General features: G+C 71.2%; 2 protein-coding genes across 4 annotated transcripts; one reads left to right on the forward strand and one right to left on the reverse strand.

The window, feature by feature from the left end:
* The first annotated feature begins 1,551 nt into the window (after positions 1-1,551).
* On the forward strand, positions 1,552-6,977 carry LOC123350426 (testis-specific serine kinase substrate-like). The gene is made up of 11 exons (XM_044989021.1): positions 1,552-1,767; positions 1,891-2,104; positions 3,018-3,113; positions 3,209-3,292; positions 3,368-3,451; positions 4,116-4,303; positions 4,680-4,775; positions 5,041-5,190; positions 5,383-5,518; positions 5,850-5,974; positions 6,836-6,977. Exons 1-11 carry the CDS (start codon positions 1,604-1,606, stop codon positions 6,942-6,944), a joined length of 1,446 nt encoding a protein of 481 aa, XP_044844956.1. The 5' UTR covers positions 1,552-1,603; the 3' UTR covers positions 6,945-6,977.
* Positions 6,978-7,190: 213 nt separating this feature from the next.
* On the reverse strand, positions 7,191-23,737 carry LOC123350425 (carnitine O-palmitoyltransferase 1, liver isoform-like). Of its 3 annotated transcripts, XM_044989017.1 has the most exons (20): positions 23,626-23,702; positions 22,524-22,683; positions 20,828-20,990; positions 18,895-19,034; positions 17,550-17,721; positions 16,756-16,857; positions 15,862-15,999; positions 15,572-15,649; positions 15,039-15,146; positions 14,745-14,829; positions 14,151-14,346; positions 13,742-13,930; positions 12,207-12,312; positions 11,824-11,940; positions 11,328-11,492; positions 9,595-9,729; positions 9,100-9,252; positions 8,254-8,367; positions 7,894-7,986; positions 7,191-7,757 (listed from the first exon to the last, which is right to left on the reverse strand). In XM_044989017.1, the coding sequence occupies exons 3-20, from the start codon at positions 20,966-20,968 to the stop codon at positions 7,680-7,682; spliced, it is 2,310 nt and encodes a 769-aa protein (XP_044844952.1). In that variant the 5' UTR covers positions 20,969-20,990; positions 22,524-22,683; positions 23,626-23,702; the 3' UTR covers positions 7,191-7,679. The 3 variants fall into 3 exon arrangements, with proteins under 3 accessions (XP_044844952.1, XP_044844954.1, XP_044844955.1); XM_044989019.1 differs by lacking the exons at positions 22,524-22,683; positions 23,626-23,702 and adding an exon at positions 22,051-22,141; XM_044989020.1 differs by lacking the exon at positions 22,524-22,683 and having other exon boundaries at positions 7,192-7,757; positions 23,626-23,737.
* Between the last annotated feature and the right edge of the window lie 723 nt (positions 23,738-24,460).

A 24,460-nucleotide genomic window follows, 5' to 3' on the forward strand; every position in this document is an offset into this window, starting at 1 on the left:
GTGGGGCTGGGAGCCCGGACCCCTGGGTTCTCTGGCAGGGGAAGGGGGGGCTAGTGGTTAGGGGTGTGGCTGGGAGCCCAGACTCCTGGGTTCTGGCCCCAACTATTCAGGGCTAGTGGGGCCCATCCCTCTCCACCGTTCTGGTCTCCTAGTTTTGCTTCCCCTTTTCTCCTCCGCGTGGCTCTGCGGCGGCCGCTGGGCTGGAAGGTGCCGCCCTCTGGTTGCCCAATCGCTGCCCCTGGGCTCCCGCCACCCCTTCCCCCTCCCCTCACCGCCCTCCCTGCCCCACCCGCAGCAGCCATTCACTCTCTTCCAGGAAGCCTATGTGTGCCTCAGTTTCCCCCCATGTGCTGCCGGGTTACCTGGGGGTAGGCGGCTCTGCGCAGAGGCCCAGGGGCCGGGCGGTGGGCGGCTCCTGGCTGGGGCTGGGGCTTGGGCCTCGTGTCAATGAGAAAACCCTAGTGGCCGGGACTGTGATACCTGCACCCCTGCTTTGCCGAGCTGGGGCACCCAGGCCGAGGGGCAGTGAGGGGCCAGGGCGTGGGGCTCTGGGCCGACCGGGCTGTTACTGTCTGTTCTCTGGGCTGACCAAGGCTTTCCAGCACTGGGTCCAGTCAGCTGACAAACCCACCCGGATGCCAGCTGGGGGAGGGGCGCGTTGCTCCCCGCGATGGTGCTGCAGGCCCAGGGATCCAGCTCAAGGGGCGGGTGAAGCCGTGGGGCTGACCCAGGAGAAAGAGTGACACCCTGGGGGGAGGGCGGTGTCTGGCTCCGGGCCTTCCAAATGCTATTCCAAAGCTAGTGCCCTCCCTGGCCTCCCGCAGCACCCTCGGGAGCACAATGCTGCATTCCGCAAACAGGGAAACTGAGGCCCAGCTAGCGGGCACGCGATCTCAGATCAGCCCAGGCCTAGCCAGGAGCCCTAACCGCAAGCCCAGCCTCCGGGTGCAGACACAGCGGACTCCTGGGTTCTTTCCCTGGCTCTGGGAGGGGAGTGGGGTCTAGTGGTTAGAGCGGGGGGGGGGCAGGGAGCCAGGACTCCTGGGTTCTTTCCCTGGCTCTGGGAGGGGAGTGGGGTCTAGTGGTTAGAGCAGGGGGGGGGAAGGGAGCCAGGACTCCTGTGTTCTTTCCCTGGCTCTGGGAGGGGAGTGGGGTCTAGTGGTTAGAGCAGGGGGGGCAGGGATCCGGGACTCCTGGGTTCTATTTCCCCTCTGACCTTGGCCCCACCCCTACCAACTGTGGGATCGGGTCCTTTGGCAGCAACCGTCCCCCACCCGTCCCCCTGCTTCGGACGCAGCTCTCACCTCGCAGCAGAACGGGTGCTATGACACACCCGCCAGCCCCTTCCCCTTGAAGAGCCCCAGTGACCTCACAGAACTCTGCCGGGGGGGGGGGCAATGTCATGTGGCACTTGTGAGGTCACAGGGAGCAGCCGGGCGCAGTCGTGGAGAGAGCCCTTCGCACGAGGGGCTGGCACCAGCCCCCCCACCCCAAGCTCCAGCCCCTTGCTCTAGTGAACTCCCCTTGCACCAGCCACCTGCCCTTGGCACGAGGCCCCGGCCCTCACCGGAGGAGCCCCCAGGGGCCCGGCCCGGTTCGGACCATGGCCAACGTGGTGGTGAAAACCATCTGGCAGTCGAAGGAAATCAACGAAGCCGGAGACCCCCCCTCTGGGGCGGAGACCCGAGCCCAGAGCACCCGGGACCTGCTGGGCAAAGCCGGCCCCAAGCCCTTCCCCAAGAAGAAGAAAGCCGTGTCCTTCCATGGGTCAGGCCCGGGGGGTGCTGGGGCTGGCAGGGCCGGGGTGGGGGTGGCACTGGCTGGGCTGGGGGGGAGAGGAGAAGGCAGCTGGGGGGCTCGTGTGGCTGACCCCTGCCCCCCACCCCGCAGGGTGGAGCCCCCCCCAGCCAGCGAGGCCCCCCCCGGCCACCTGAACCTGAAGCGCTCCTCCGCCTGCACCAACGTCTCGCTGCTGAACCTGACGGGTGACGACTCTGAGTCCACGGACGACGGGGCCGGGCGGGGGGCCGCCCCCCTCAGCCCCCCCCTGCCCTCCGGGGACCCTGCTTGGTCTGAGGATGACACAGACCCCCCCACCCCACTGGTGAGACCCCCACTGCCCTGGGGACACCGACCCCCCAACCCCACTGGTCAGACCCTCGCTACCCCAAGGACTCTCTGCCTGGGGACACCGACCCCCTGACCCCACTGGTGAGACCCCCATCGCCCTGGGGACACCGACTCCCTGACCCCATTGGTGAGACCTCCACTGCCCCAGGGACCCCACTTTGGGACATCAACCCCTCCCACCCCGCTGGTGAGACCCCCACCGCCCTGGGGACACCGACCCCCCAACCCCACTGGTCAGACCCTCACTGCCCCAAGGACTCTCTGCCTGGGGACACCGACCCCCCAACCCCACTGGTGAGACCTCCACTGCCCGAGGGACCCCACCTGGGGACATCAACCCCTCCCACCCCGCTGGTGAGACCCCTACCGCCCTGGGGACACCAACCCCCCAACCCCACTGGTCAGACCCTCACTGCCCCAAGGACTCTCTGCCTGGGGACACCGACCCCCCGACCCCACTGGTGAGACCTCCACTGCCCCAGGGACCCCACCTGGGGACATCAACCCCTCCCACCCCGCTGGTGAGACCTTCTCACCCTGCCCCCTGGGACCCTGCCTGGGGACACCGACCCGCCCATGTGAAAAGAGCCCCCCAAGACCTCCCCCATCAGGAAACCCCCCCGGTCACGCCCTTCCAGCCCCCCACCAGCCCCCATGGGGTCCCTCCCCCCTAGGGATTAACACTGACTTCTACAGGGAGCCCCCTCCCACCTGGGAACCCCCCACCCCCATAGGGACCAATCCTGGCAGGACACACATTCCCCCCCCCTCCCGACCTTGCACTATACAGGGGATGGTAGAATTTGCTCCTTGGGTCCCGGGGAGGGGGGAATTCTGTGCCGGGGGTCCCCCCTGACCCCCCCTGACCCCCCCATCTCCCCCTACAGGACATGGTGAACAGCGGTCTGGTGCGCGCCAAGGACTCCGTCACCAGCCTCAAGGAGCGGGCGTCCCGGGTCAACCGGCGGGTTCAGAGCCTCCAGGTCTGTCTGCCCCCTCCCCGAGTCAGAGGGTCCCTCCTGGGGGGGTAATGGACCCTCCCCCTGCTCACCCCCCACTCTGCCCCCCCCCCCCGCAGAGCGAGTGCTCGATGCTGTGTGACAACCTGGAGCGCCGGCGGAGGGAGGCCGAGGACCTGGAGAAATACTGCACCCAGCTCCAGGTGAGGGGGGCCCCACGCCGGAGGGGGGGTACCCAGCTCCCCGGGTTGCTAACCCCCTTCCCCCCCACAACACAGGAGAGTTGCCATAAGGTCAGCCAGTCGGTGGAAGATGCCGAGATCAAGACCAACGCGCTCAAGAAAAGCTCCGTCCTGCTGGAGGTGAGAGCATGGGGGAGCGGGCACTGCTGGGGGGAAGCTCGCAGCAGGCTGGGGCACTGCTGCGGGAAGCTCGCAGCGCCAGGGTCCCAGCGGGGACACTGCTGCAGGAAGCTCGCAGTGCCAGGGTCCCAGCGGGGGCACTGCTGCGAGAAGCTCACAGCGCCAGGGTCCCCAGCGGGGGCACTGCTGTGGAAAAGTTCTCAGCACTGGGATCACTGACTGTGGGCACTGCTGGGGGGAAGCTCGCAGCGCTTGGGTCCCCAGCTGGGAGCACTACTGGGAGGAAGCTCACAGCGCCTGGGTCCCCGGTTGGGGACACTGCTGCGGGGAAGCTTGCAGCACCAGTGTCTCTGGCTGGGGCACTGCTGGGGAGAAGCTCACAGCACCCGGGTCTTAAGCTGGGGCACTGCTGCGGGGAAGCTCGCAGCACCAGGGTCCCCGGCTGGGGCACTGCTGCGGGGAAGCTCGCAGCACCAGGATCCCCGGCTGGGGGCACTGCTGCGGGGAAGCTCGCAGCACCAGGGTCCCCGGCTGGGGGCACTGCTGCGGGGAAGCTCGCAGCACCGGTGGTCCCCGGCTGGGGGCACTGCTGCGGGGAAGCTCGCAGCACCGGGGTCCCTGGCTGGGGACACTGCTGCGGGGAAGCTCACAGCCCTGCCCCCAGGAGAAGCTGCGGACGCTGCAGCAGCAGGCGCAGGGCGGGGAGCTCGGCGGGCAGGAGCCGGAGCAGCGCGCGGCCTCAGAGATCGCCAAACCCAGCCAGGACACGGCGGGGGGCAGCCCCACAGACCTCGTTGGCACCCCACAGGGGGTGCAGGGCAGGGAGCCGGGCTCTGCGCTGGAGGAATCCAGGTGAGGGGAGGGGGATGGGGAGTCAGGCCAGGGTCATGTGGGGTGATTGGGGGTGGTGGGGAGTTGGGGGAGGGGACCAGGTTGTGGGTTGGGGGCATCCTTATACTCCCAGCCCAGGCATGGGGCTGTGGGCTGACCCCTCTCCCCAGGCAGGGGCCTGGCGGGTGGCTGTGGGGGGGCCCTGCCAGCCCAGCCCCCGATCCCTCTCCCCAGGCAGGGGGCTGCAGGTGACTGGGGGGGGCACCAACCCCCCGACCCCTCTCCCCAGGCAGGGGGCCCTGCCAGCCCAGCCCCCCATATTCCTCTCCCCAGATAGGGGGCTGGTGGGCGGCTGTGGGGGGCCTCTGCCAGCCCAGCCCCCGATCCCTCTCCCCAGGCAGGGGGCCGTGCTGCGGACGATCGAGCGGCTGGGGGCCCAGTGGGAACAGGGGCACCAGGAGCTGCAGGGCCGGCTGGACGAAGCCTTCAGCACGTACGTAGGTCCCCCCCCAGGGCGCTGCCGCCCCACCTCCTTCCCCCCAGGGCACCCCCCTCGTCCCCACCCACATGCCAGGGCACCTCCCCCTGTGCCATACCCTCCCCGCAGGCCCTAGCTCCCCCCCCCGGGCGGGCGGTAGTGGGCGCAGGCGGGCGGCAGACTCAGGCGGGCGGCAGTGGGCGCAGGCGGGCGGCAGACTCAGGCAGGCGGCAGCGGGTGCAGGCGGGCAGCAGACTCAGGCAGTCCCGCTCCCCGGCAGGGCGACTCGCACGGCCCAGGCCCTGAGCCAGCTCCGTCCCGAGCTCGAGGGGCTGCGGCAGGTCAAGCCGCTGCTGGAGGACGTGGCCAATCAGCTGCGGAGACTCGGGGCCCTGGAGCTGCACGACCGGCCCCCCCCCAGCTGTGCCAGGTACCAGCAGCTGGGGGAAGGAAGGGGCTCCGGGTCGGGAGTGAGGGGCACCGGCAGGGCGCAGTGGGGGGGCGGGGTAGGGAGCCCGGGGCTGGGCTGGCAGGGGCTGGGGGGGGAGTGAGGGGCACCGGCAGGGCTGGGGGGAGGGGCAATGCCCTGCATTTTCTGTGACCTGTCCCCCCCCCCCCCCAGCCAGGGCTGCGTCAGCGCCCAGAGCCTGGGGCAGATGGTGGAGCGCGCGGTGACGCCCCTGCTGGAGGAGCTGAGGCACTGCGGGCTCCCCCCGACCCCCTGCCCCGCCTGCCAGCGCCTGCAGACAAAGATCCGGGTAAGGGGCGGGGGGAGGATGTGGGGCCCCAGGCGTCTCTCAGGGCCCCAAGCCCCCCCCCACGACAGGAGAGGGGGGTGCTGCAGCGAGACCCCCCCCCCACGCTGCCCCACAGCCAGGCCCCCCCCATGGTACCGCACAGCTCCCCTGCCCCACAGCCAGGGCCCCCCCATGCTACCGCACAGCTCCCCTGCCCCACAGCTGCCTCCCCCCGCTCCACCCAGTTCCCCTGTCCCACACGGGGGGGCCTCCCAGTGCCTCCACGCTGCCCCCCATGCCCTCCATTCTCCCCAATGTAACGAGGTCTCTTCCCCCCGCACCCCCGGGGCAGGAGCTGGAGCAGGACGCGTTGGAGACCCACGCACGAGCGGAGACCCTGAGCTCCAACCTGCGCCTGGCCCAGGACGAAGCCCTGAGAGCCAAGACCTACGTGGAGCGGGTGCGGCTCAGCCCCCAGTGAGTAACGCCCCCCCCCACACTGGGGCAGATGGGCCAGTGGAACTACCCGACACTGGAATCTAGGGCTTGGAGGAACCGGGGTCACTCTGCCACCCTCGCCCCTGTATGTGTGGGGTGACCCCAGGGCTGTGGGTCAGCTGGGGGGCAGGGGAGAGGAAAGCCCCACATCCGAGCACCACCTCTGATCTTCCCCATCCCGCCTTTACCGGGTCAGACCAATGGCCCGTCTAGCCCAGTGACCTGCCTGCCGAAAGCGGCCAGGCCCAGATGCAATTAATCCCGTCGCCGGCTCCCAGCTCCCGAGGTTTGGGGACCCCCGAGCATGGGGCTGCCTCCCTGTCCCTCCTGGCTAATAGGCTTTGACAGACCCACCCCCGCGATCTCATTCATTCCTGAGCCCAGTTACCGTTTTGGTCTCAACATCCCCTGGCAGGGAGTTCCCCAGGTTAACGGCGCGTCGGGCGAAAAAATACGTCCCCCGGTTTGTTTTAAACCCGCTGCCTGGCACTGGCCTTGGGGGACCCCTGGTTTCTTGTGTCCGGTGAGGGGGTAAATAACAGCACCCGAGTCAGATTCTCCACCCCAGGGCCTGCGCTCGGGTGGGGTTTTTGGCCCCCCGCTGCCTTGAGCGGGAGCAGCTCCTGCAGCCCCCAGGGGTTTGTACGGCTGGTCGGGATCCTGTTTTCCTCTGCCGGTTTGTTCCCTGCACGACTCGGCTGCTAACCCACCCTTGAGTCCTCCACTTTGACTCAGTTTACCAGACCCGGGTGGGAGCTTCCCTCCTACCCAGGGGCGGCCCCTTGGCAAAGGCTTTCGGGGAGTCCCAGGACCCTGTCGTCTCCTTCTGCCCCCCTGCAGGGAGAAGCCCCCCGGCCTGGACCCCCTCCACGCCCGGCTCAGCTCCCTGCAGGCCCAGCTGGCCCAGGACGGGGGGCCCCAGCCTCCGGCGCCGCCCCAGCCGCGCTGACTCCCACCGCAGCCACCAATAAAGCGCCCGCCCTGGCCCTGGGCCTGCGTCTCCGCCCCTGCGTGTGTGTCTCTCTGTGGTGACGGGGGCAGCAGCCCGGGGCTCTGCCGTGGGGTGTGCGAGGCGCTCTAGGGCAGATATCGGGGGGGAGGGGGGGAGGCATCTAACGACCCCCCCGCACCGTGACAGAGGACTCTCACGTTCGTCGCTGTTGGACCTTTATTACCTGGCCGCAGTTGCAGCCAGCGAGGCCAGGCTCAGCCCTCCCTCCCCCCCCCCCACAGTCACAGTCCCCCTTTAAAAATAACACAAAAGCAAACAACTGGGGGGGGCTACCGTAGACACCCCCTCAATGGCTGCAGCCCTGGCTGAAAACCCGTTTTGTGTGGGGGGGGGGAATAAAAATGGCAAAGTCTCCCCCCCCCATTTCCTGGGGGCCCATGGGGTAGCTGAACTGTCAGGCTCTGTGGAAGGGGGGGTCAGCAGAAGGGGGGGGCTTTGTACCCAGCCCGAGCAGCCCCCCCCCGCTGTACCAGCCAGCGCCAGGATGGGGAAACGCCCCCCGGGAGTCACCCCAGCCCCCCACTCCTATGCTCCCCCCCCGCAGACGCACCAGTGGGGGGCTCTGAACACAAACACAGCCCATGCCCTAGCGGGGTCTCCGTGCCCCATCGCTTTATTGGGGCGGGGGGGAAATCCAGCCGCCCCCCCCCCCGCCCGCAGCGCGTCTTCAGGCTACTTGGGGGGCAGGTTGAAGAGAGCCCGGAGGTCGAGCAGAGCTGTCCGGATGTTGGCCCCGAAGCGGTGAGCGTCCTGGGGGGGAAGACGGGACGGGTTAGCTGGGGGGGGGGAGAGGTTATTGCCATGGGGGGGGAAAGGGGAGGGATAGACGGGGGGGCGGGGAACAGGCTGGCGCCCCCTCCCACCCCCCACCCTGGCCACCACTCACCGTCTCAGGGCTAGAGAACTTGCAGGAGACGTGAAACGTGATGAGGTCTTCGCCGATGATGATGTACGACACCCCGTAGCCGTTATCGTCCACCTGGGGGGCAGAGAACCCAGGAGTCCTGGCTCCCAGCCCCTCCCTGCTCTAACCACCAGCCTCCTCTCCCCTCCCCTCCCCGAGCCAGGGAGAGAACCCAGGAGTCCTGGCTCCCAGGCCCTCCCTGCTCTAACCACTAGACCCCACTCCTCTCTCAGAGCCGGGGAGAGAACCCAGGAGTCCTGGCTCCCAGCCCCCCCCTGCTCTAACCACTAGCCCTCACTCCCCTCCCCGAGCCGGGAGAGAACCCAGGCGTCCGGCACTCACCGGCCCGAAGCCGCCCCCGCAGGAGATGTAGTCCGGGTGCTTCTTGAGGTCGAAGAGCTCGAGCTGCTGGATGGGGGTCTGGCTGGTTGACAGGCCCCACGGCTCTGACAGCACCTGCAAGGCGGGGGGGGGGGCACAGTCCTGATCGCCCTGCCCCCAAAGACCCACCCCCTTCTGCAAGGCCCACCCCTTCCTGATTCAAGCTCCGCCCCTGGACCCCCACCCCACACACCCAGCCCCGCCCTCTGGATCCTCCCAGTCTGTGCCCACCCCGCCCCCTCCTTGTGATTGCCCCTCCTCTTCAAACCCCGCACCTCCGGCACCCCAAGCCACACCCCCTCCCTGAGATCGCCCCACCTCCTTGGTCTCCCAAGTTCTGCCCAGAGACTGCCCCGCCCCTGTACCCCCAAACCCCGCCCCCTCCTGGAGATTGCCCCTCCCCCTCTTCAAGCCCCACCCCCTCCTGGAGATTGCCCCTCCCCCTCTTCAAGCCCCACCCCTGTGCCCCAAACCCCGCCCCCTCCTGGAGATTGCCCCTCCCCCTCTTCAAGCCCCACCCCTGTGCCCCAAACCCCACCCCCTCCTGGAGATTGCCTCTCCCCCTCTTCAAGCTCCACCCCTGTGCCCCAAACCCCGCCCCTCCTTGTGATCGCCCCTCCTCTTCAAGCCCCGCCCCTCCGGTACCCCAAGCCACACCCCCTCCCTGAGATCGCCCCACCTCCTTGGTCTCCCAAGTTCTGCCCAGAGACTGCCCCGCCCCTGTACCCCCAAACCCCGCCCCCTCCTGGAGATTGCCCCTCCCCCTCTTCAAGCCCCACCCCTGAGCACCCCCCCACACCCACGTACCTCCCTGAGGAAGGGGGAGTCCACGCCCAGGTACTTGGAGACCACGTAGAGGCAGAAGAGGTGTCGGTCGATGCCCGCGCCCGTCATGGCCCGGCGGTACAGGGTCTGGTGCTTGGCGGCCGCCACACGGAACAGGGCCAGGCGCTGGGCGGCCTGGGGGGGACGGACGGAGGCGGGAGTGAGGGGACGGACCAAAGGCAGCTGGCACGACGCTGGGGATAAGCCGAGGGCTTTGGGGGCAGAGTGCTGGCCGGGCAGAGGCTCGGGGAGCGCCGGGGAAGGCAGCGTCGGCAGTTCTCTCCGCACTGCGTTCGGCTCCACCACCTGCCTCTCCCGCCGGCGGGAGCCCCCCGGAAGCAGTGGGGGGGCCTCGGCTCATCCAGACAGGGGCGGCCCCCCCGACTCCCCTGCCCCCTTCACCCCTCGCCCACAGCCTCCACCCCTCTTTTGCGGCCGGGTCCCCCGAGGTGGGAGGCCCCTGCTCCCCCGACTCACGCTCTGGGCGGAGTCCGTCATGGCGCGGACGAAGTTGCAGGACTCGATGGAGCAGGAGCGGACGGTCTCCGTGCGCCCCTCGCGGAACAGCCGCGTCATGGCGGCCTCGTAGGTCAGGCAGAACTTCCCTTTGTCCTGCGGGGGAAGGGGGGGGCTTAGACGGGGACCCCTCGCCCGGCGCCGGGACATGGCCCCCCGGGGGGGGCACACTCAGGCCGTGGGGCGGGGCCGTACCCGGAAGTGCGCCAGCTGCAGGGCCAGCTGGATGAAGCTGTCGGGGCTGGGGCAGGCTGTGGGGCAGGGGCAGGCCGTGGGGCAGGGGCAGGCCGTGGGGCAGGCCGTGGGGCGGGGGCCGTACCCGGAAGTGCGCCAGCTGCAGGGCCAGCTGGATGAAGCTGTCGGGGCTGGGGCAGGCTGTGGGGCAGGCTGTGGGGCAGGGGCAGGCCGTGGGGCAGGCTGTGGGGCAGGGGCAGGCCGTGGGGCAGGGGCCGTACCCGGAAGTGCGCCAGCTGCAGGGCCAGCTGGATGAAGCTGTCGGGGCTGGGGCAGGCTGTGGGGCAGGCTGTGGGGCAGGGGCAGGCCGTGGGGCAGGCTGTGGGGCTGAGGCAGGCCATGGGGCAGGCCGTGGGGCGGGGCCGTAAGCTGTTGGGGCTGGGGCAGGCAGTGGGGCAGGGGCAGGCCATGGGGCAGGGCCGTACCCGGAAGTGCGCCAGCTGCAGGGCCAGCTGGATGAAGCTGTCGGGGCTGGGGCAGGCTGTGGGGCAGGGGCTGGCCGTGGGGCAGGCTGTGGGGCAGGGACAGGCCGTGGGGCAGGCCGTGGGGCAGGGCCGTACCCGGAAGTGCACCAGCTGCAGGGCCAGCTGGATGAAGCTGTCGGGGCTGGGGCAGGCTGTGGGGCAGGGGCAGGCCGTGGGGCAGGGGCAGGCCGTGGGGCGGGGGCAGGCCGTGGGGCGGGGGCCGTACCCGGAAGTGCGCCAGCTGCAGGGCCAGCTGGATGAAGCTGTCGGGGCTGGGGCAGGCTGTGGGGCAGGGGCAGGCCGTGGGGCAGGGGCAGGCCATGGGGCAGGCCGTGGGGCAGGGGCAGGCCGTGGGGCAGGCCGTGGGGCAGGGCCGTACCCGGAAGTGCGCCAGCTGCAGGGCCAGCTGGATGAAGCTGTCGGGGCTGGGGCAGGCTGTGGGGCAGGGGCAGGCCGTGGGGCAGGCCGTGGGGCGGGGGTAGGCCGTGGGGCAGGCCGTGGGGCAGGGGCAGGCCGTGCGGCAGGGCCGTACCCGGAAGTGCGCCAGCTGCAGGGCCAGCTGGATGAAGCTGTGGGGCAGGGGCAGGCCGTGGGGCAGGGGCCGGCCGTGGGGCAGGCCGTGGGGCGGGGGCCGTACCCGGAAGTGCGCCAGCTGCAGGGCCAGCTGGATGAAGCTGTCGGGGCTGGGGCAGGCTGTGGGGCAGGGGCAGGCCGTGGGGCAGGGGCTGGCCGTGGGGCAGGCCGTGGGGCAGGGCCGTACCCGGAAGTGCGCCAGCTGCAGGGCCAGCTGGATGAAGCTGTCGGGGCTGGGGCAGGCCGTGGGGCAGGGGCAGGCCGTGGGGCAGGGGCAGGCCGTGGGGCAGGGGCCGTACCCGGAAGTGCGCCAGCTGCAGGGCCAGCTGGATGAAGCTGTCGGGGCTGGGGCAGGCTGTGGGGCAGGGGCTGGCCGTGGGGCAGGCTGTGGGGCAGGGGCAGGCCGTGGGGCAGGGGCCGTACCCGGAAGTGCGCCAGCTGCAGGGCCAGCTGGATGAAGCTGTCGGGGCTGGTGCGGCATTTCTTGATCAGCCCCTTGCCGAAGTCCTTGAAGGCGAACGTGTGGAAGTCGACGTCGTCGGCCAGGGCCTGGGCCGCCCGCAGGGAGCCCTGGATCACCCGCCGGCACTGGGGGGGGGGGGCATGGAGGGCGCGTGTCAGACCAGAAAGCTGCCCCCAAAACGCCCCCCGCCCCCATTCCTTTGGCTCCACCCACACTCAGGCCCCGCCCATTTTCCTTTGGCCCCACCCCATCTTTATTTGGCTTCACCACCGCAGGCCCCGCCCACCTTCCATTGGCTCCACCCCAGCCCCCGCCCCTGCTTTCATTTGGCTCCGCCCCACCCCAGGCCCCACCCCCACCTTCTTTTGGCTCCATCCTCCTTTGAGACCAGCCCCCCTCGCCCCACACACCCCACTCTCAGCCCCTCCCCCCGTGCCCAGGCCCCGCCCCGCTCACCTCCTCGGGGATCTCCCACTGCAGTTTTTGGGGTGGGGGGATGCTGGGGTCCAGCTCCCCCTTGCAGTGACCGTCCGCGCCGTAGCCCAGCTGGAAGACGTCTGTGGCCAGCGTGTACTGCGGGCGACGGGGGAGACGCAGGCAGCTGAGAACCCAGGCGTCCGGCCTCCCACCTCCCCCACCCCAACCCCTGGAATGGGGAGGGAACCCAGGCATCCAGGCTCCCAGCTCCCCCACCCCGCCCCTCGGAGCAGGGAGGGAACCCAGGCATCCGGCCTCCCACCTCCCCCACCCCTGGAGCGGAGGGAACCCAGGCATCCAGGCTCCCAGCTCCCCCACCCCGCCCCCCGGAGCAGGGCGGGAACCCAGGCGTCCGGGCGTACCTCCCAGAGGTGGCCCATGACGGGGGCGTCGGCCCAGGAGTGCTCCGCGTTCAGGCCGATCTTGCCGTTGCGGAAGACGATCAGGGTGAAGGATTTGTCAAACCACCTGCAAGGGGGCAGCCATGGGGTGAGGCCCAGACCTGGGGAGGGGGGCGCATGGCCGGGGGCGGGCAGGCCAGCCGGGGTCCAGGGGAGGGGGCGCTGCAGGGTCCCCCCCCCCCCCGCCATGGAGACCGAGGAGGGACCCTGGAGTGACTGGAGGATTGCGGGAGTCCTCAGGGGGGCACCTCCCTGCTGGGGGTCCTGGGGGGGGGCAGGGAAGGTGGGAGGAGCTGGGAGGTACTGGGGCCTGGGGCCAATCAGTGGTGGGAGTTAGGGGGGGGCCCAGAAGGGCTGGGGGCTGCCACCCCCACCCACCTGTCATAGGGGGCCTGGGGAGGGAAACGGGGGTTATTCGTGGGGGGGGATCTCACCAGAGCTGCCAGGGAGGAGGCTGGCGGGATTGTGGGGGGGGTCTTCAGGTGGAGCAGGTGGGGGGGGAGAGTTGGGAGGTCAGGGAGGGGCTTGGGGGGCCGGGGTCCCCCACCTGTCGTGGCCCTGCCCGTGCAGCAGGGCCTTGGCGGACCGGGGGGGGGAGTTGGGGGGCTCGGGGGGGCGGGGTCCCCCACCTGTCGTGGCACTGCCCGTGCAGCAGGGCCTTGGCGGAGCGGGGGGGGGGGGAGTTGGGGGGCTCGGGGGGGCGGGGTCCCCCACCTGTCGTGGCACTGCCCGTGCAGCAGGGCCTTGGCGGAGCGGGTGGGGGGGGAGTTGGGGGGTTCGGGGGGGGTTCGGGGGGCCGGGGTCCCCCACCTGTCGTGGCACTGCCCGTGCAGCAGGGCCTTGGCGGAGCGGGTGGGGGGGGAGTTGGGGGGTTCGGGGGGGGTTCGGGGGGCCGGGGTCCCCCACCTGTCGTGGCACTGCCCGTGCAGCAGGGCCTTGGCGGAGCGGGTGGGGGGGGAGTTGGGGGGCTCGGGGGGGGGTCGGGGGGGGCGGGGGGGCGGGGTCCCCCACCTGTCGTGGCCCTGCCGGTGCAGCAGGGCCTTGGCGGAGCGGGTGGGGGAGGAGTTGGGGGGCTCGGGGGGGGCACGGAGGGGGTTTGGGGGGGCGGGGTCCCCCACCTGTCGTGGCACTGCCCGTGCAGCAGGGCCTTGGCGGAGCGGGTGGGGAGGGAGTTGGGGGGTTCGGGGGGAGTTCGGGGGGGCGGGGTCCCCCACCTGTCGTGGCACTGCCCGTGCAGCAGGGCCTTGGCGGAGCGGGTGGGGGGGGGGGTGGGGGGTTCGGGGGGAGTTTGGGGGGGCGGGGTCCCCCACCTGTCGTGGCACTGCCCGTGCAGCAGGGCCTTGGCGGAGCGGGGGGGGAGTTGGGGGGCTCGGGGGGTTCGGGGGGCGGGGTCCCCCACCTGTCGTGGCACTGCCCGTGCAGCAGGGCCTTGGCGTAGCGGGTGGGGGGGGAGTTGGGGGGCTCGGGGGGTGGTTCGGGGGGGCGGGGTCCCCCACCTGTCGTGGCACTGCCCGTGCAGCAGGGCCTTGGCGTATCGATCCAGCGCCCGGCCCGGCTCGGGGCCCAGCAGCCCCTGCTCCGTGGTGTCCAGCGTCAGGAAAAAGGCAGCTTGTTCCACCGCCCGGAGCGAGTCCTGGTTCCGGCCCGACCCGAAGTACGTCCGGCGGGCCCGGGCCCACGGCTCCCTGCGGGGAGGGGGGGGGTCAGCCCGGCCAGCGCTGCCCCTGCCCCCCCCGCCCCACTGGGTGCCCGGATCCCCCCACCAGCTCCCATTCAGCCTCCCCCCACTTGTCTCCCGTCCCTCTCCCCGGTCCCATCCCCCAGGTCCCCCCCACCTGCCCCCACCCCCATAGGTCCCATCCCCCCTCCCCCTAGGTTCCCCCCTGCCCCCCCCCCCGCTCTCACCGGGGCCCGGCGGTCAGGGCGGCCAGGGTCTCCTCGCCGGGCGCGGGGGGCGCGGGGTCGTCCAGGATCCGCTGGAACTGGGCCTGCAGCTCGCGGGGGCCCAGCAGCCGCCCCCCATGGTACAGCCCCACGCGGAAGAAGCGGCCGGCGTGGAAAACAGCGATGTGCCGGCTGTCCCGCCGGTGCTGCAGCGAATCTGGGGGGGGAGCGGGGTGTGGGGGCCGGGGCCGCCCCTTGGCCGTCCCCTCCCCCCGGGCAAAACACCCGGCACCAACCCCTCCCCTCCTGCAGCAGCCCACCCCAGTTCACATCCAGCCCCCCAGAGATCCCCCCACCCCTCTCTGGGGGTCACCCCACTCTGAGACCCCCCCGACACTGGGTCCCCTCAGCCTCTCCCAGGGGGTCACCCCACTGAACCCCCCACTGGGCCCCCCACCCCACTCTGGGGGTCACCCCACTGCAAGGCCCCCCAGCTGTAAGGGGGGGTGTACGTGCTGTCTCCAGGGTATTTAATCTGGTGCAAAGCTTTCACCCCAGGGGTTCAGTGGGAGGTGACCCCCCCTCGCCGGGGAGGGGGGGCCGGGGGGGTCCTACCTGCCTCCACTCCAGGGACACGGGTGGTGTTGAACATGCGTTCGTACTGCGCCGAGCACATGGGCAGGGTGCCCTGGATCATCAGCTGGGGGGGCAGGGAGGGAATCCATCACCCCTGAGAGCCCCCCCCATAACGCAGCCCCCTGCCCCATGCCAGGGGAGACCCGCCCCCCAGAGACACCCCAGCCCCCTCACGGCACAGCCCCCTGCCGAGGCCCCTCCCCTCTCTGCCCCCGACCGCCCCCCTTGGCCAGGCGCCCCCCCCGTCGGATGCCCCCCCCAGCCCCCCCGCCCCGGTTTGATCTGCTCGCGGTTCAGCAGCCGCCGGTAGAGCAGCACGGCATGAACCACGTTCCCCGCCCGGGCGGCCTGCAGGGGGGTCGGGGTGACGTACAGGAAATCCTGGGGGCGGGGGGGGGAGAAGGGGGTTAGGGACCGGGCTATACATGGGGGACCCCCGTACGCCCCCCCACGGGGCCAGAGCAGGGTACAGGGAGGGGGGCCCCCGTACGCCCCCCCACGGGGCCAGAGCAGGGTACAGGGAGTGGGGCCCCCGTACGCCCCCCCCCCGGGGCCAGACCAGGGTACAGGGAGTGGGGCCCCCATATGCCCCCCCCCCACGGGGCCAGAGCAAGGTACAAGGAACGGGGGCACCCGTATCCCCCCCCCCCACAGGGCCAGAGCAAGGTACAAGGAGCGGGGGCCCCCATATGCCCCCCCACGGGGCCAGAGCAGAGTACAGGGAGGGGGGGCCCACACGCCCCCCCACGGGGCCAGAGCAGAGTACAGGGAGGGGGCCCCCGTACGCCCCCCCCGAAAGGACCCACCATGGCGTAGTAGTTGCTGTTAACCATCAGGGGGCCCCGGCCCCGCAGGTAAACGTATTCTTCCCACCAGTCGCTCACCTGGGGGGGGGACAAGGGTAAAGGGAGTCAGAGACCCCCCCACGCCCCTCCTGCAGCACGAGCCCCCCCAGCCTCCCACTGCCTCCCAGCACAACCCCCCCACTGAGCCCCCCCCAGCACGGTGCCCCCCCACTGAGCCCCCCACCCCCTCGCAGCACGGGGCCCCCCCGAGTCCCCCCCAGCACGGGGCCCCCCCGGCCCGGCTCACTCACGTAGTTGGTGGCCCACCAGGACTTGAGGGTCAGGTACCACTGCAGCCGGGGGCCCAGCGAGCGCTCGAAGTCCCGGCCCAGGGCGGCCGCGCGCTGGAAGTGCGAGTCCGACAGCAGGGGGCGCATCGACTCCAGGTACTGGAGGGGGCAAAGCCGGGGGGAGACCCCCCCAAACCAGGGAGTGTCAGCTCCACTGCCCCCAGCCCCCCCGGCACCCCCCCAACTCCCCCCCCGGACTCCCCCTCCACCAGCGCCAGTCCCCCAGACCCCCCCTTCCCAGACCCCCCCCAACTCCCCCCCCGGCATCCCCCTCCACCAGCGCCAGTCCCCCAGACCCCCCCTTCCCAGACCCCCCCCAACTCCCCCCCCGGACTCCCCCTCCACCAGCGCCAGTCCCCCAGACCCCCCCTTCCCAGACCCCCCCCCAGTCCCCCCCCGGACTCCCCCTCCACCAGTGCCAGTCCCCCAGAACCCCCCTTCCCAGACCCCCCCCAACTCCCCCCCCGGACTGGCCCTCCTCTAGTGCCAGTCCCCCAGACCACCCCTTCCCAGACCCCCCCCAACTCCCCCCCCGGACTCCCCCTCCACCAGCGCCAGGCCCCCACACCCCCCCGTCCCCCACCCCCCCCAGCTCCCCCCCCGGACCTCCCCCTCCACCAGCGCCAGTCCCCCAGAACCCCCCTTCCCAAACCCCCCCAACTCCCCCCCCGACTCCCCCTCCACCAGCGCCAGTCCCCCAGAACCCCCCTTCCCAGGACCCCCCCAACTTCCCCCCTCCACCAGCCCCCACGGCAGTCCAGACCCCCGCCCCAGGATTCCCCCCAGCCACCAGCCCCCCTCCGAGAACCCAGCCCCCCCTTCCCCAGGTTCTCCCCCCCCCCCGCGGTCGCTCACCCGCTGCACCGTGTCGCTGACGGGGGGCACGGGGAGCCGTGGCAGGGAGGCCTGGTAGCTGTACAGCATGGGCCTGCGGCCGGCAAAGATCTTCACCAGCGCCTGGGGGGGCAGAGCAGTGACCCCCAACTGGCCAGCCGGGGAGCGAGCCCCCCCCCGGATAGTTTCAGCCCCCCCATCCTAGCTCCTGCCCCCCCACACCATGGTACATGCCAGGCCTGAGCCACAGCAGCATGGGGGCACCCCCTGTGGCCCATCGCAGCCCCCCATGGGGCCCCCCAGAAGGGACCAGCCCCCCCACCTGCAGCCCCAGGATGTACCACCCCCCACATGGCCCCAAGGCCCCTAGCACATCCCAGCCCCCGCCCATGGGGTCCCCCAGAAGGTACCAGCCCCCCCCCCCCGCAGCCTCAGGACATAGCAGCCCCCCACATGGCCCCGGGGCCCCTGGCACATCCCAGCCCCCGCCCATGGGGTCCCCCAGAAGGTACCACCCCCCCCCCGGGGCCCCCAGCATGTCCCAGCCCCCCCGGGGCCCTGGCACGTCCCAGCCCCCCCCAGCACGTCCCAGCCCCCCCGGGCCCCCGGTACGTCCCAGCCCCCCCAGCACGTCCCAGTCCCCCCGGGGCCCCCAGCACGTCCCAGCCCCCCCGGGCCCCCGGTACGTCCCAGCCCCCCCAGCACGTCCCAGTCCCCCCGGGGCCCCCAGCACGTCCCAGCCCCCCGGGGCCCGGCACGTCCCAGCCCCCCCGGGGCCCCCAGCACGTCCCAGCCCCCCCGGGCCCCGCACCTACCAGCCAGCACTTGGTGGCGTGGGAGGGGCGCCCGTGCTCCTCGCCCATCCAGCCGTGGTAGCAGAGCAGAGCCCGCAGGGCCCCCCGCATGGTCACCACCAGCCCCAGCCACAGCAGGGTGGCGAAGGCCAGAGCCCCCAGCCCCGCCCGGGCCGGCTCCGACAGGTACGCGCTGCGGGGGGCGGGGCGGGGTCAGTGGGGGGGCCACCCCCTCTCCGGTGACCCCCCCGAGCCTCCCAGCCCTGCCTCCCTCCCCCCCAAACACCCCCAGCCCAGCCCCCTTCCCTCAGCCCCACACGCCCCCTGGCCCTGCCCCCCCGACCCCCCCAGCCCCCTTCCCTCAGCCCCACACGCCCCCTGGCCCTGCCCCCCGACCCCCCCAGCCCCCTTCCCTCAGCCCCACACGCCCCCTGGCCCTGCCCCCCCGACCCCCCCAGCCCCCTTCCCTCAGCCCCACACGCCCCCTGGCTCTGCCCCCCGATGCCCTCCCCAGTGCCCCCAAGCCCCCCCGCACAGCCCCCTTCCCTCAGCCCCCTGGCCCTGCCCCCCAGGCCCTCCTCCGTGCCCCCGAGCCCCCCAGCCCTGCATCCCTCCCCCAGCCCCACACATATCCCTGGCCCTGCCCCCCATGCCCTCCCCAGTGCCCCTGAGCCCCCAGCCCAGCCTCCCTCCCCCAGCCCCACACGTATCCCTGGCCCTGCCCCCCCGACACCCCCAGCCCCCTTCCCTCAGCCCCACACGCCCCCTGGCCCTGCCCCCCAGCCCTGCCCTCCTCTGTGCCCCCCAGCACCGCCTCCCTCTCCCCCAAACACCCCTGCCCAGCTCCCTTCCCTCAGCCCCACACGCCCCCTGGCCCTGCCCCCCAGTGCTCCCGAGCCCCCCAGCCCAGCCCCCTTCCTCAGCCCCACACACCCCCTGGCCCTGCCCCCCAGCCCTGCCCTCCTCTGTGCCCCCCAGCACCGCCTCCCTCTCCCCCAAACACCCCCAGCACAGCCCCCTTCCCTCAGCCCCAAATGCCCCCTGGCCCTGCCCCCTGACCCCCCCAGTCCCCCCAACACCCCCAGCCCCCTTCCCTCAGCCCCCTGGCCCTGCCCCCCAGGCCCTCCTCAGTGCCCCTGAGCCCCCAGCCCAGCCTCCCTCCCCCAGCCCCACACGTATCCCTGGCCCTGCCCCCCTATGCCCTCCCCAGTGCCCCTGAGCCCCCAGCCCAGCCTCCCTCCCCCAGCCCCACACATATCCCTGGCCCTGCCCCCCTATGCCCTCCCCAGTGCCCCTGAGCCCCCAGCCCAGCCTCCCTCCCCCAGCCCCACACGTATCCCTGGCCCTGCCCCCCATACCCCCCCACCTGGCGGGCAGGTGCTCCTTGATCTTGCCGATGAGCCCCATGGAGGGGTCGAGGCGGGAGGCCTGGCTGGCCAGGATGGCTGCGGCCATGACCAGCCAGCTGGCCGGGCTGGCGGGGAACACGCCCGTCACCAGGCTGTTCTGTGGGGGGAGACGGGGGTCAGCGGGGGAGGGGAAGCAGCACGGGGCCAGGCCAGAGCCCAGCTCCTCCCCCCCAGCTCCCTGATCCCAGGTCTGACCCCCCCAACTCCCCCCAGATCCCTGCTCCTCACTCTGACCCCCCAGCTCCCCCCAGATCCCTGCTCCTCACTCTGACTCCCCAGCTCCCCCCAGATCCCTGCTCCTCACTCTGACCCCCCAGCTCCCCTCAGATCCCTGGTCCTCACTCTGACCCCCCAGCTCCCCCCAGCTCCCAGATCCCTGCTCCTCACTCTGACCCCCCAGCTCCCCCCAGCCCCCAGATCCCTGCTCCTCACTCTGACCCCCCAACACCCCCCAGCCCCCAGATCCCTGCTCCTCACTCTGACCCCCCAACACCCCCCAGCCCCCAGATCCCAGCGCCTCACTCTGACTCCCCAGCTCCCCCCAGCCCCCAGATCCCTGCTCCTCACTCTGACCCCCCAGCTCCCCCAGCCCCCAGATCCCTGCTCCTCACTCTGACTCCCCAGCTCCCCCCAGCCCCCAGATCCCTGCTCCTCACTCTGACCCCCCAGATCCCTGCTCCTCACTCTGACCCCCCAGCTCCCCCCAGATCCCAGATCCCTGCGCCTCACTCTGACCCCCCAGCTCCCCCCAGATCCCTGCTCCTCACTCTGACCCCCCAGATCCCTGCTCCTCACTCTGACCCCCCAGCTCCCCCCAGATCCCTGCTCCTCACTCTGACCCCCCAGCCCCCAGATCCCTGCTCCTCACTCTGACCCCCCAGCTCCCCCAGCCCCCAGATCCCTGCTCCTCACTCTGACCCCCCAGCTCCCCCCAGATCCCTGCTCCTCACTCAGACCCCCCAGCTCCCCCCAGATCCCTGCTCCTCACTCTGACCCCCCAGCTCCCTGCTCCTCACTCTGACCCCCCAGCTCCCCCAGCCCCCAGATCCCTGCTCCTCACTCTGACCCCCCAGGTCCCCCCAGCCCCCACCTCCCTGCTCCTCACTCTGACCCGCCAGCTCCCCCAGCCCCCAGATCCCTGCTCCTCACTCTGACCCCCCAGGTCCCCCCAGCCCCCAGATCCCTGCTCCTCACTCTGACCCCCCAGGTCCCCCCAGATCCCAGATCCCTGCTCCTCACTCTGAGCCCCGACTCCCCCCAGCCCCCAGATCCCTGCTCCTCACTCTGACCCCCGACTCCCCCCAGCCCCCAGATTCCTCCTCCTCACTCTGACCCCCCAGCTCCCCCCAGCCCCCAGCTCCCCGCTCCTCACTCTGACCCCCGACTCCCCCCAGATCCCTGCACCTCAGTCTGACCCCCCAACTCCCAGTTTGGAGCTGAGGGAAGGGGGCAGGGATAGCTCAGTGGTTTGAGCATTGGCCTGCTAAACCCAGGGTTGTGAGTTCAATCCTTGAGGGGACCACTTAGGGATCTGGGGCAAAAATTGGTCCTGCCAGTGAAGGCAGGGGCTGGACTCGATGACCTTTCAAGGTCCCTTCCAGTTCTAGGAGATGGGTATATCTCCAATTATTACCTTATTACCTCCCCCCAGATCCCTGCTCCTCACTCTGACCCCCCAACACCCCCCAGATCCCTGCTTCTCAGTCTGACCCCCCAGTTCCCCCTCTAACCCCCAGCCCCACAGTCTGACTCCTCACCCCCCCAGCCCGCAATCTCTGCCCCAGTCTGACCTCTTGGGTAACTCCCAGCCCCCTGCCCCTCAATCTCCCCCCCCACCCCACAGTCAGACCCCACAGCTCCTCCCCAGCCCCAGTGGGGTCTCCCCCATACCCGGAGCCGGGTGATTTTCTTCTTCCAGGAGCGCAGGCCGGCCAGGTAGACCTGCTTCAGGGCCGCATGGCTGAGCCGCAGGTCGACCCCCTCGGGCGAGACCGTGAACTGGAAGGCCACGGCCTGGTGAGCCTCCGCCATGGCTGGGGGGCGCTAGCGGGCGCTGGGGCAGAGAGAGAGGGGCCGTCGGGGGGGGGCACTGACATGCCAGGACGCCTGGGTCCTACCCCGGTGCTAAGGGGGGGCTGGGAGTCAGGCGACTAACCCCCCCTAAGGCTCTGGGGAGAGCCCCAGACACCCAGCCCCCGCACCCCACCCCAGAGGGGTCCCCATATATCCAGCCCCCGCGCCCCACCCCAGAGGGGTCCCCGGACACCCAGCCCCCGCACCCCACCCCAGAGGGGTCCCCATATATCCAGCCCCCGCGACTCACCCCAGAGGGGTCCCTGGACACCCAGCCCCCACGACACACCACAGAGGGGTCCCCGGACACCCAGCCCCCACGACTCACCCCAGAGGGGTCCCTGGACACCCAGCCCCCGCACCCCACCCCAGAGGGGTCCCCATATATCCAGCTCCCGCGACTCACCCCAGAGGGGTCCCTGGACACCCAGCCCCCACGACTCACCACAGAGGGGTCCCCATATATCCAGCCCCCACACCCCACCCCAGAGGGGTCCCCGGACACCCAGCCCCCGCACCCCACCCCAGAGGGGTCCCTGGATACGCAGGCCCCACACCTCCACCACTTCCCCGTCCCGCCTACGCTGGGGACTCGTCCGTGGGGTCATTCCCCTCCCTGGTCAGAGCCAGCCCCATATTTACAGCCTGGCTCCAGCCCAGCCTGGCTGCCGAGCCCACGGGTGCAGAATTGTGCGTAGGGACCTGCCGCCGGGCTCAGCCCGCCCCCCCCTGCCCCGTGGGGATCAGCAGAGCTGGGGCTCCCGGCGCCTCTCACTCTGGGGCAGGTTTTCTGCCCCTTTCCTCAGCCTCCTCTCTGCCCCCAGCCCCCCCGGACCAACCTCCCTCTCGCCCGCGGACCCGGCGCCAGCCCCGGGACCGAACGCCCCCTGCCCCCAACCCCCAGTGTCCCCCGTTAGCCCTTTGGCCCCAGCACCGCAGAGGGAGCTCCTGGCCTGACTCCGGCCGGTTGGGGGGGGGGGCAGAGAGAGGCCCCCTCCCCGGGGACAGAGCCGGGGGGGGGTCACGGGCACCTGCCGTACCTGGGCACTGCCAATGGGCCCAGACCTGCCAGCACCAGCCGGTCCAGCCCCAGCTCCGCAGTGACCTCACCCCGATGCGCTGCTGAGGTCACAATCCAGCACCCCGGCATGGGGGGGGGGGTGGAGACATCTCAGACTCCCAGGGAGTGAGAGGAAGGAAGAGATCCGGTCTCCCCCACCGCCCGCTCTAACCACTAGCCCCCACTCCCCTCCCAGAGCCAGGGATGGAACCCAGGAGTCCTGCCCCCAGCCCCCCAGCTCTAACCAATAGGCCCCACTCCCCTCACAGGGCTGGGGAGGGAACCCAGGGACGTCACAGCCCCACCCCTAACCCAGATCAGCCCCCCACCGTCCCCAATCGCCCCAGGCTCTCCACAGCCCCTGACCCAGAACGGGGCCCCCCGGCCGGGCGCTGCCCAGCCCCACAGCAGCACGCAGTCCCTGCCCCACAGATCAAAGCAGGCTCGCTGTACCTCTGGGGAAACTGAGGCTGGGAAGGATGGAAGAGGCGGAATAGAACCCAGGAGTCCGGAGGCCAGCTGCCCGCTTGTGCCTGGCAAACACGTCCCCCGCCAGGGACCTTTACTCCCTGGCTCCCAGGAGACGCTCTGGGGGCTGTGACCTTCCCCGCACCTGGACTCAGATAGAGCAGAGGGGGGAGGTGGGCAGAGCAGAACCTTGGTACTCAGGATGCCTGGGTTCCATCCCCGGCTCTGGGAGGGGAGTGGGGTCTAGTGGTTAGAGCGGGGGGGGCTGGGAGCCAGGACTCCTGGGTTCTCTCCCAGGCTCGGGGGGGGGCTAGTGGGTTAGAATGGGGAGGCTCCAACCCACTAGACCCTTCACTGCTCCCAAGGACCCCTGGAGTCCTGGCTCCCAGCCCCTTCCCCCGCTACACCCCCCTACCCATCTGGGCCCCACCCCCACCCCGCACTCAGCACCCATCGATCACAGACGGCCCAGGGAGCCTCCCCCCTCCCCCTGGGGATCCCAGCCCCGGCGCTGCCCCCCCCCCCATCCCATCAGCCCCTGAGAGACAGGCTCCCCCGGGGGCTGGAATCTCAATACAAAGAATATCGATGGGCTGGGGAAACACACCGCCTGTCAGCTCCCCGAGCCGGGGAGAGAACCCAGGAGTCCTGGCTCCCAAACAACCCCACCCCCCTCTCTAACCACTAGGCCCCCGCTCCCCCCTCCTCCAGCCATACAGAGAACCCAGGAGTCCTGACTCCTAAACACCCCCCCCCCCCGCTCTAACCACTAGACCCCGCTCCCCCCTCCTCCAGCCATACAGAGAACCCAGGAGTCCTGACTCCCAAACACCCCCCCACACACACCGCTCTAGCCACTAGACCCCGCTCCCCCCTCCTCCAGCCATACAGAGAACCCAGGAGTCCTGACTCCCAAACACCCCCTCCCACCGCTCTAACCACTAGACCCCGCTCCCCCCTCCTCCAGCCATACAGAGAACCCAGGAGTCCTGACTCCCAAACACCCCCACACACACACACCGCTCTAGCCACGCCCCTTCAGCCAGAGAGGGAACCCAGGAGTCCTGGCTCCCACCGCCTCACTCACCTTCCTGCCCGCAGGATCCAAGCCGGGGTGTCCGCTGCGCTGCAAGCGGTTGGCAGCGTCCTGAGACCCCCCCCCCCCAGGCTGGGGACGGGCCCCTCCCTGCTGCCCCCTCCCCCCCCTCCTAGCCCATCCCCCCCTTCTAGCCTCCTCACCCCCTCGCTCCTACCCCGCCCCTCTGCCCCCCGCCCCACTCGCCCCTCGCCCAGCTGATCGCGGCGGCGCCGGGGCCTCCCGGAGAACTGGGGCGGGGGACGGGACACGTGTCTGGAGCCTGCGCGGAGCGTCAGAGCCGGGAGTGAGGGGGCGGGACTGAGGGATGGAAGTGGGGGGGGAGAGAGAGAATGGGGGAGGGGCGGGGATGGGGCGAGAAGAGGGGTAATAGTGGGGGAGGGGGAGGAGTAATGGGGGGGAGGAATGGGGAAAGAGGAGGGGTAATAGTGGGGGGAGGGGTGGGACGAGAGGAGGTGGGGGAGGGGTAATAGTGGGGGAGGGGCAGTGCTCGGGGAGGGATGGGGCAAGAGGAGGGGTAAGAGTGGGGGAGGGGGGAGGGGGGAGGCTGGGGGGAAGGGTTGGGCCAGAGGGGGAGGGCAGGGGAGGGGTGGGGCTGGAGGAGGGGTAATAGTGGGGGAGGGGGAGGGCAGGGGAGGGGTGGGGCTGGAGGAGGGGTAATAGTGGGGAAGGGTTGGGCCAGAGGGGGGGGCTGGAGGAGGGGTAAGAGTGGGGGAGGGGGAGGGGGAGGGGTGGGGCTGGAGGAGGAGGAGGTGAGAGCAGGGGCGAGCGTGGGGCAGGGGTCACAGGGGGAAGGGGGGCTGGGGGGGCACAGCCCCCGGGGTCC

Source organism: Mauremys mutica, chromosome 15 (genome assembly GCF_020497125.1).
Source record: "Mauremys mutica isolate MM-2020 ecotype Southern chromosome 15, ASM2049712v1, whole genome shotgun sequence".
Lineage (NCBI taxonomy): Eukaryota > Metazoa > Chordata > Testudines > Geoemydidae > Mauremys > Mauremys mutica.

Coding starts and splice junctions, on each gene's coding strand:
- LOC123350426 (XM_044989021.1), top strand. CDS start 1,604: ATGGCCAACGTGGTGGTGAAAACCATCTGGCAGTCGAAGGAAATCAAC. Junction 1,768..1,890: donor AAAGCCGTGTCCTTCCATGG/GTCAGGCCCGGG, acceptor CCCACCCCGCAG/GGTGGAGCCCCCCCCAGCCA. Junction 4,304..4,679: donor TCTGCGCTGGAGGAATCCAG/GTGAGGGGAGGG, acceptor CCCTCTCCCCAG/GCAGGGGGCCGTGCTGCGGA.
- LOC123350425 (XM_044989017.1), bottom strand. CDS start 20,968: ATGGCGGAGGCTCACCAGGCCGTGGCCTTCCAGTTCACGGTCTCGCCC. Junction 11,941..12,206: donor TCATGGGCCACCTCTGGGAG/GTACGCCCGGAC, acceptor CGTCGCCCGCAG/TACACGCTGGCCACAGACGT. Junction 9,253..9,594: donor TGACGGACTCCGCCCAGAGC/GTGAGTCGGGGG, acceptor CGTCCCCCCCAG/GCCGCCCAGCGCCTGGCCCT.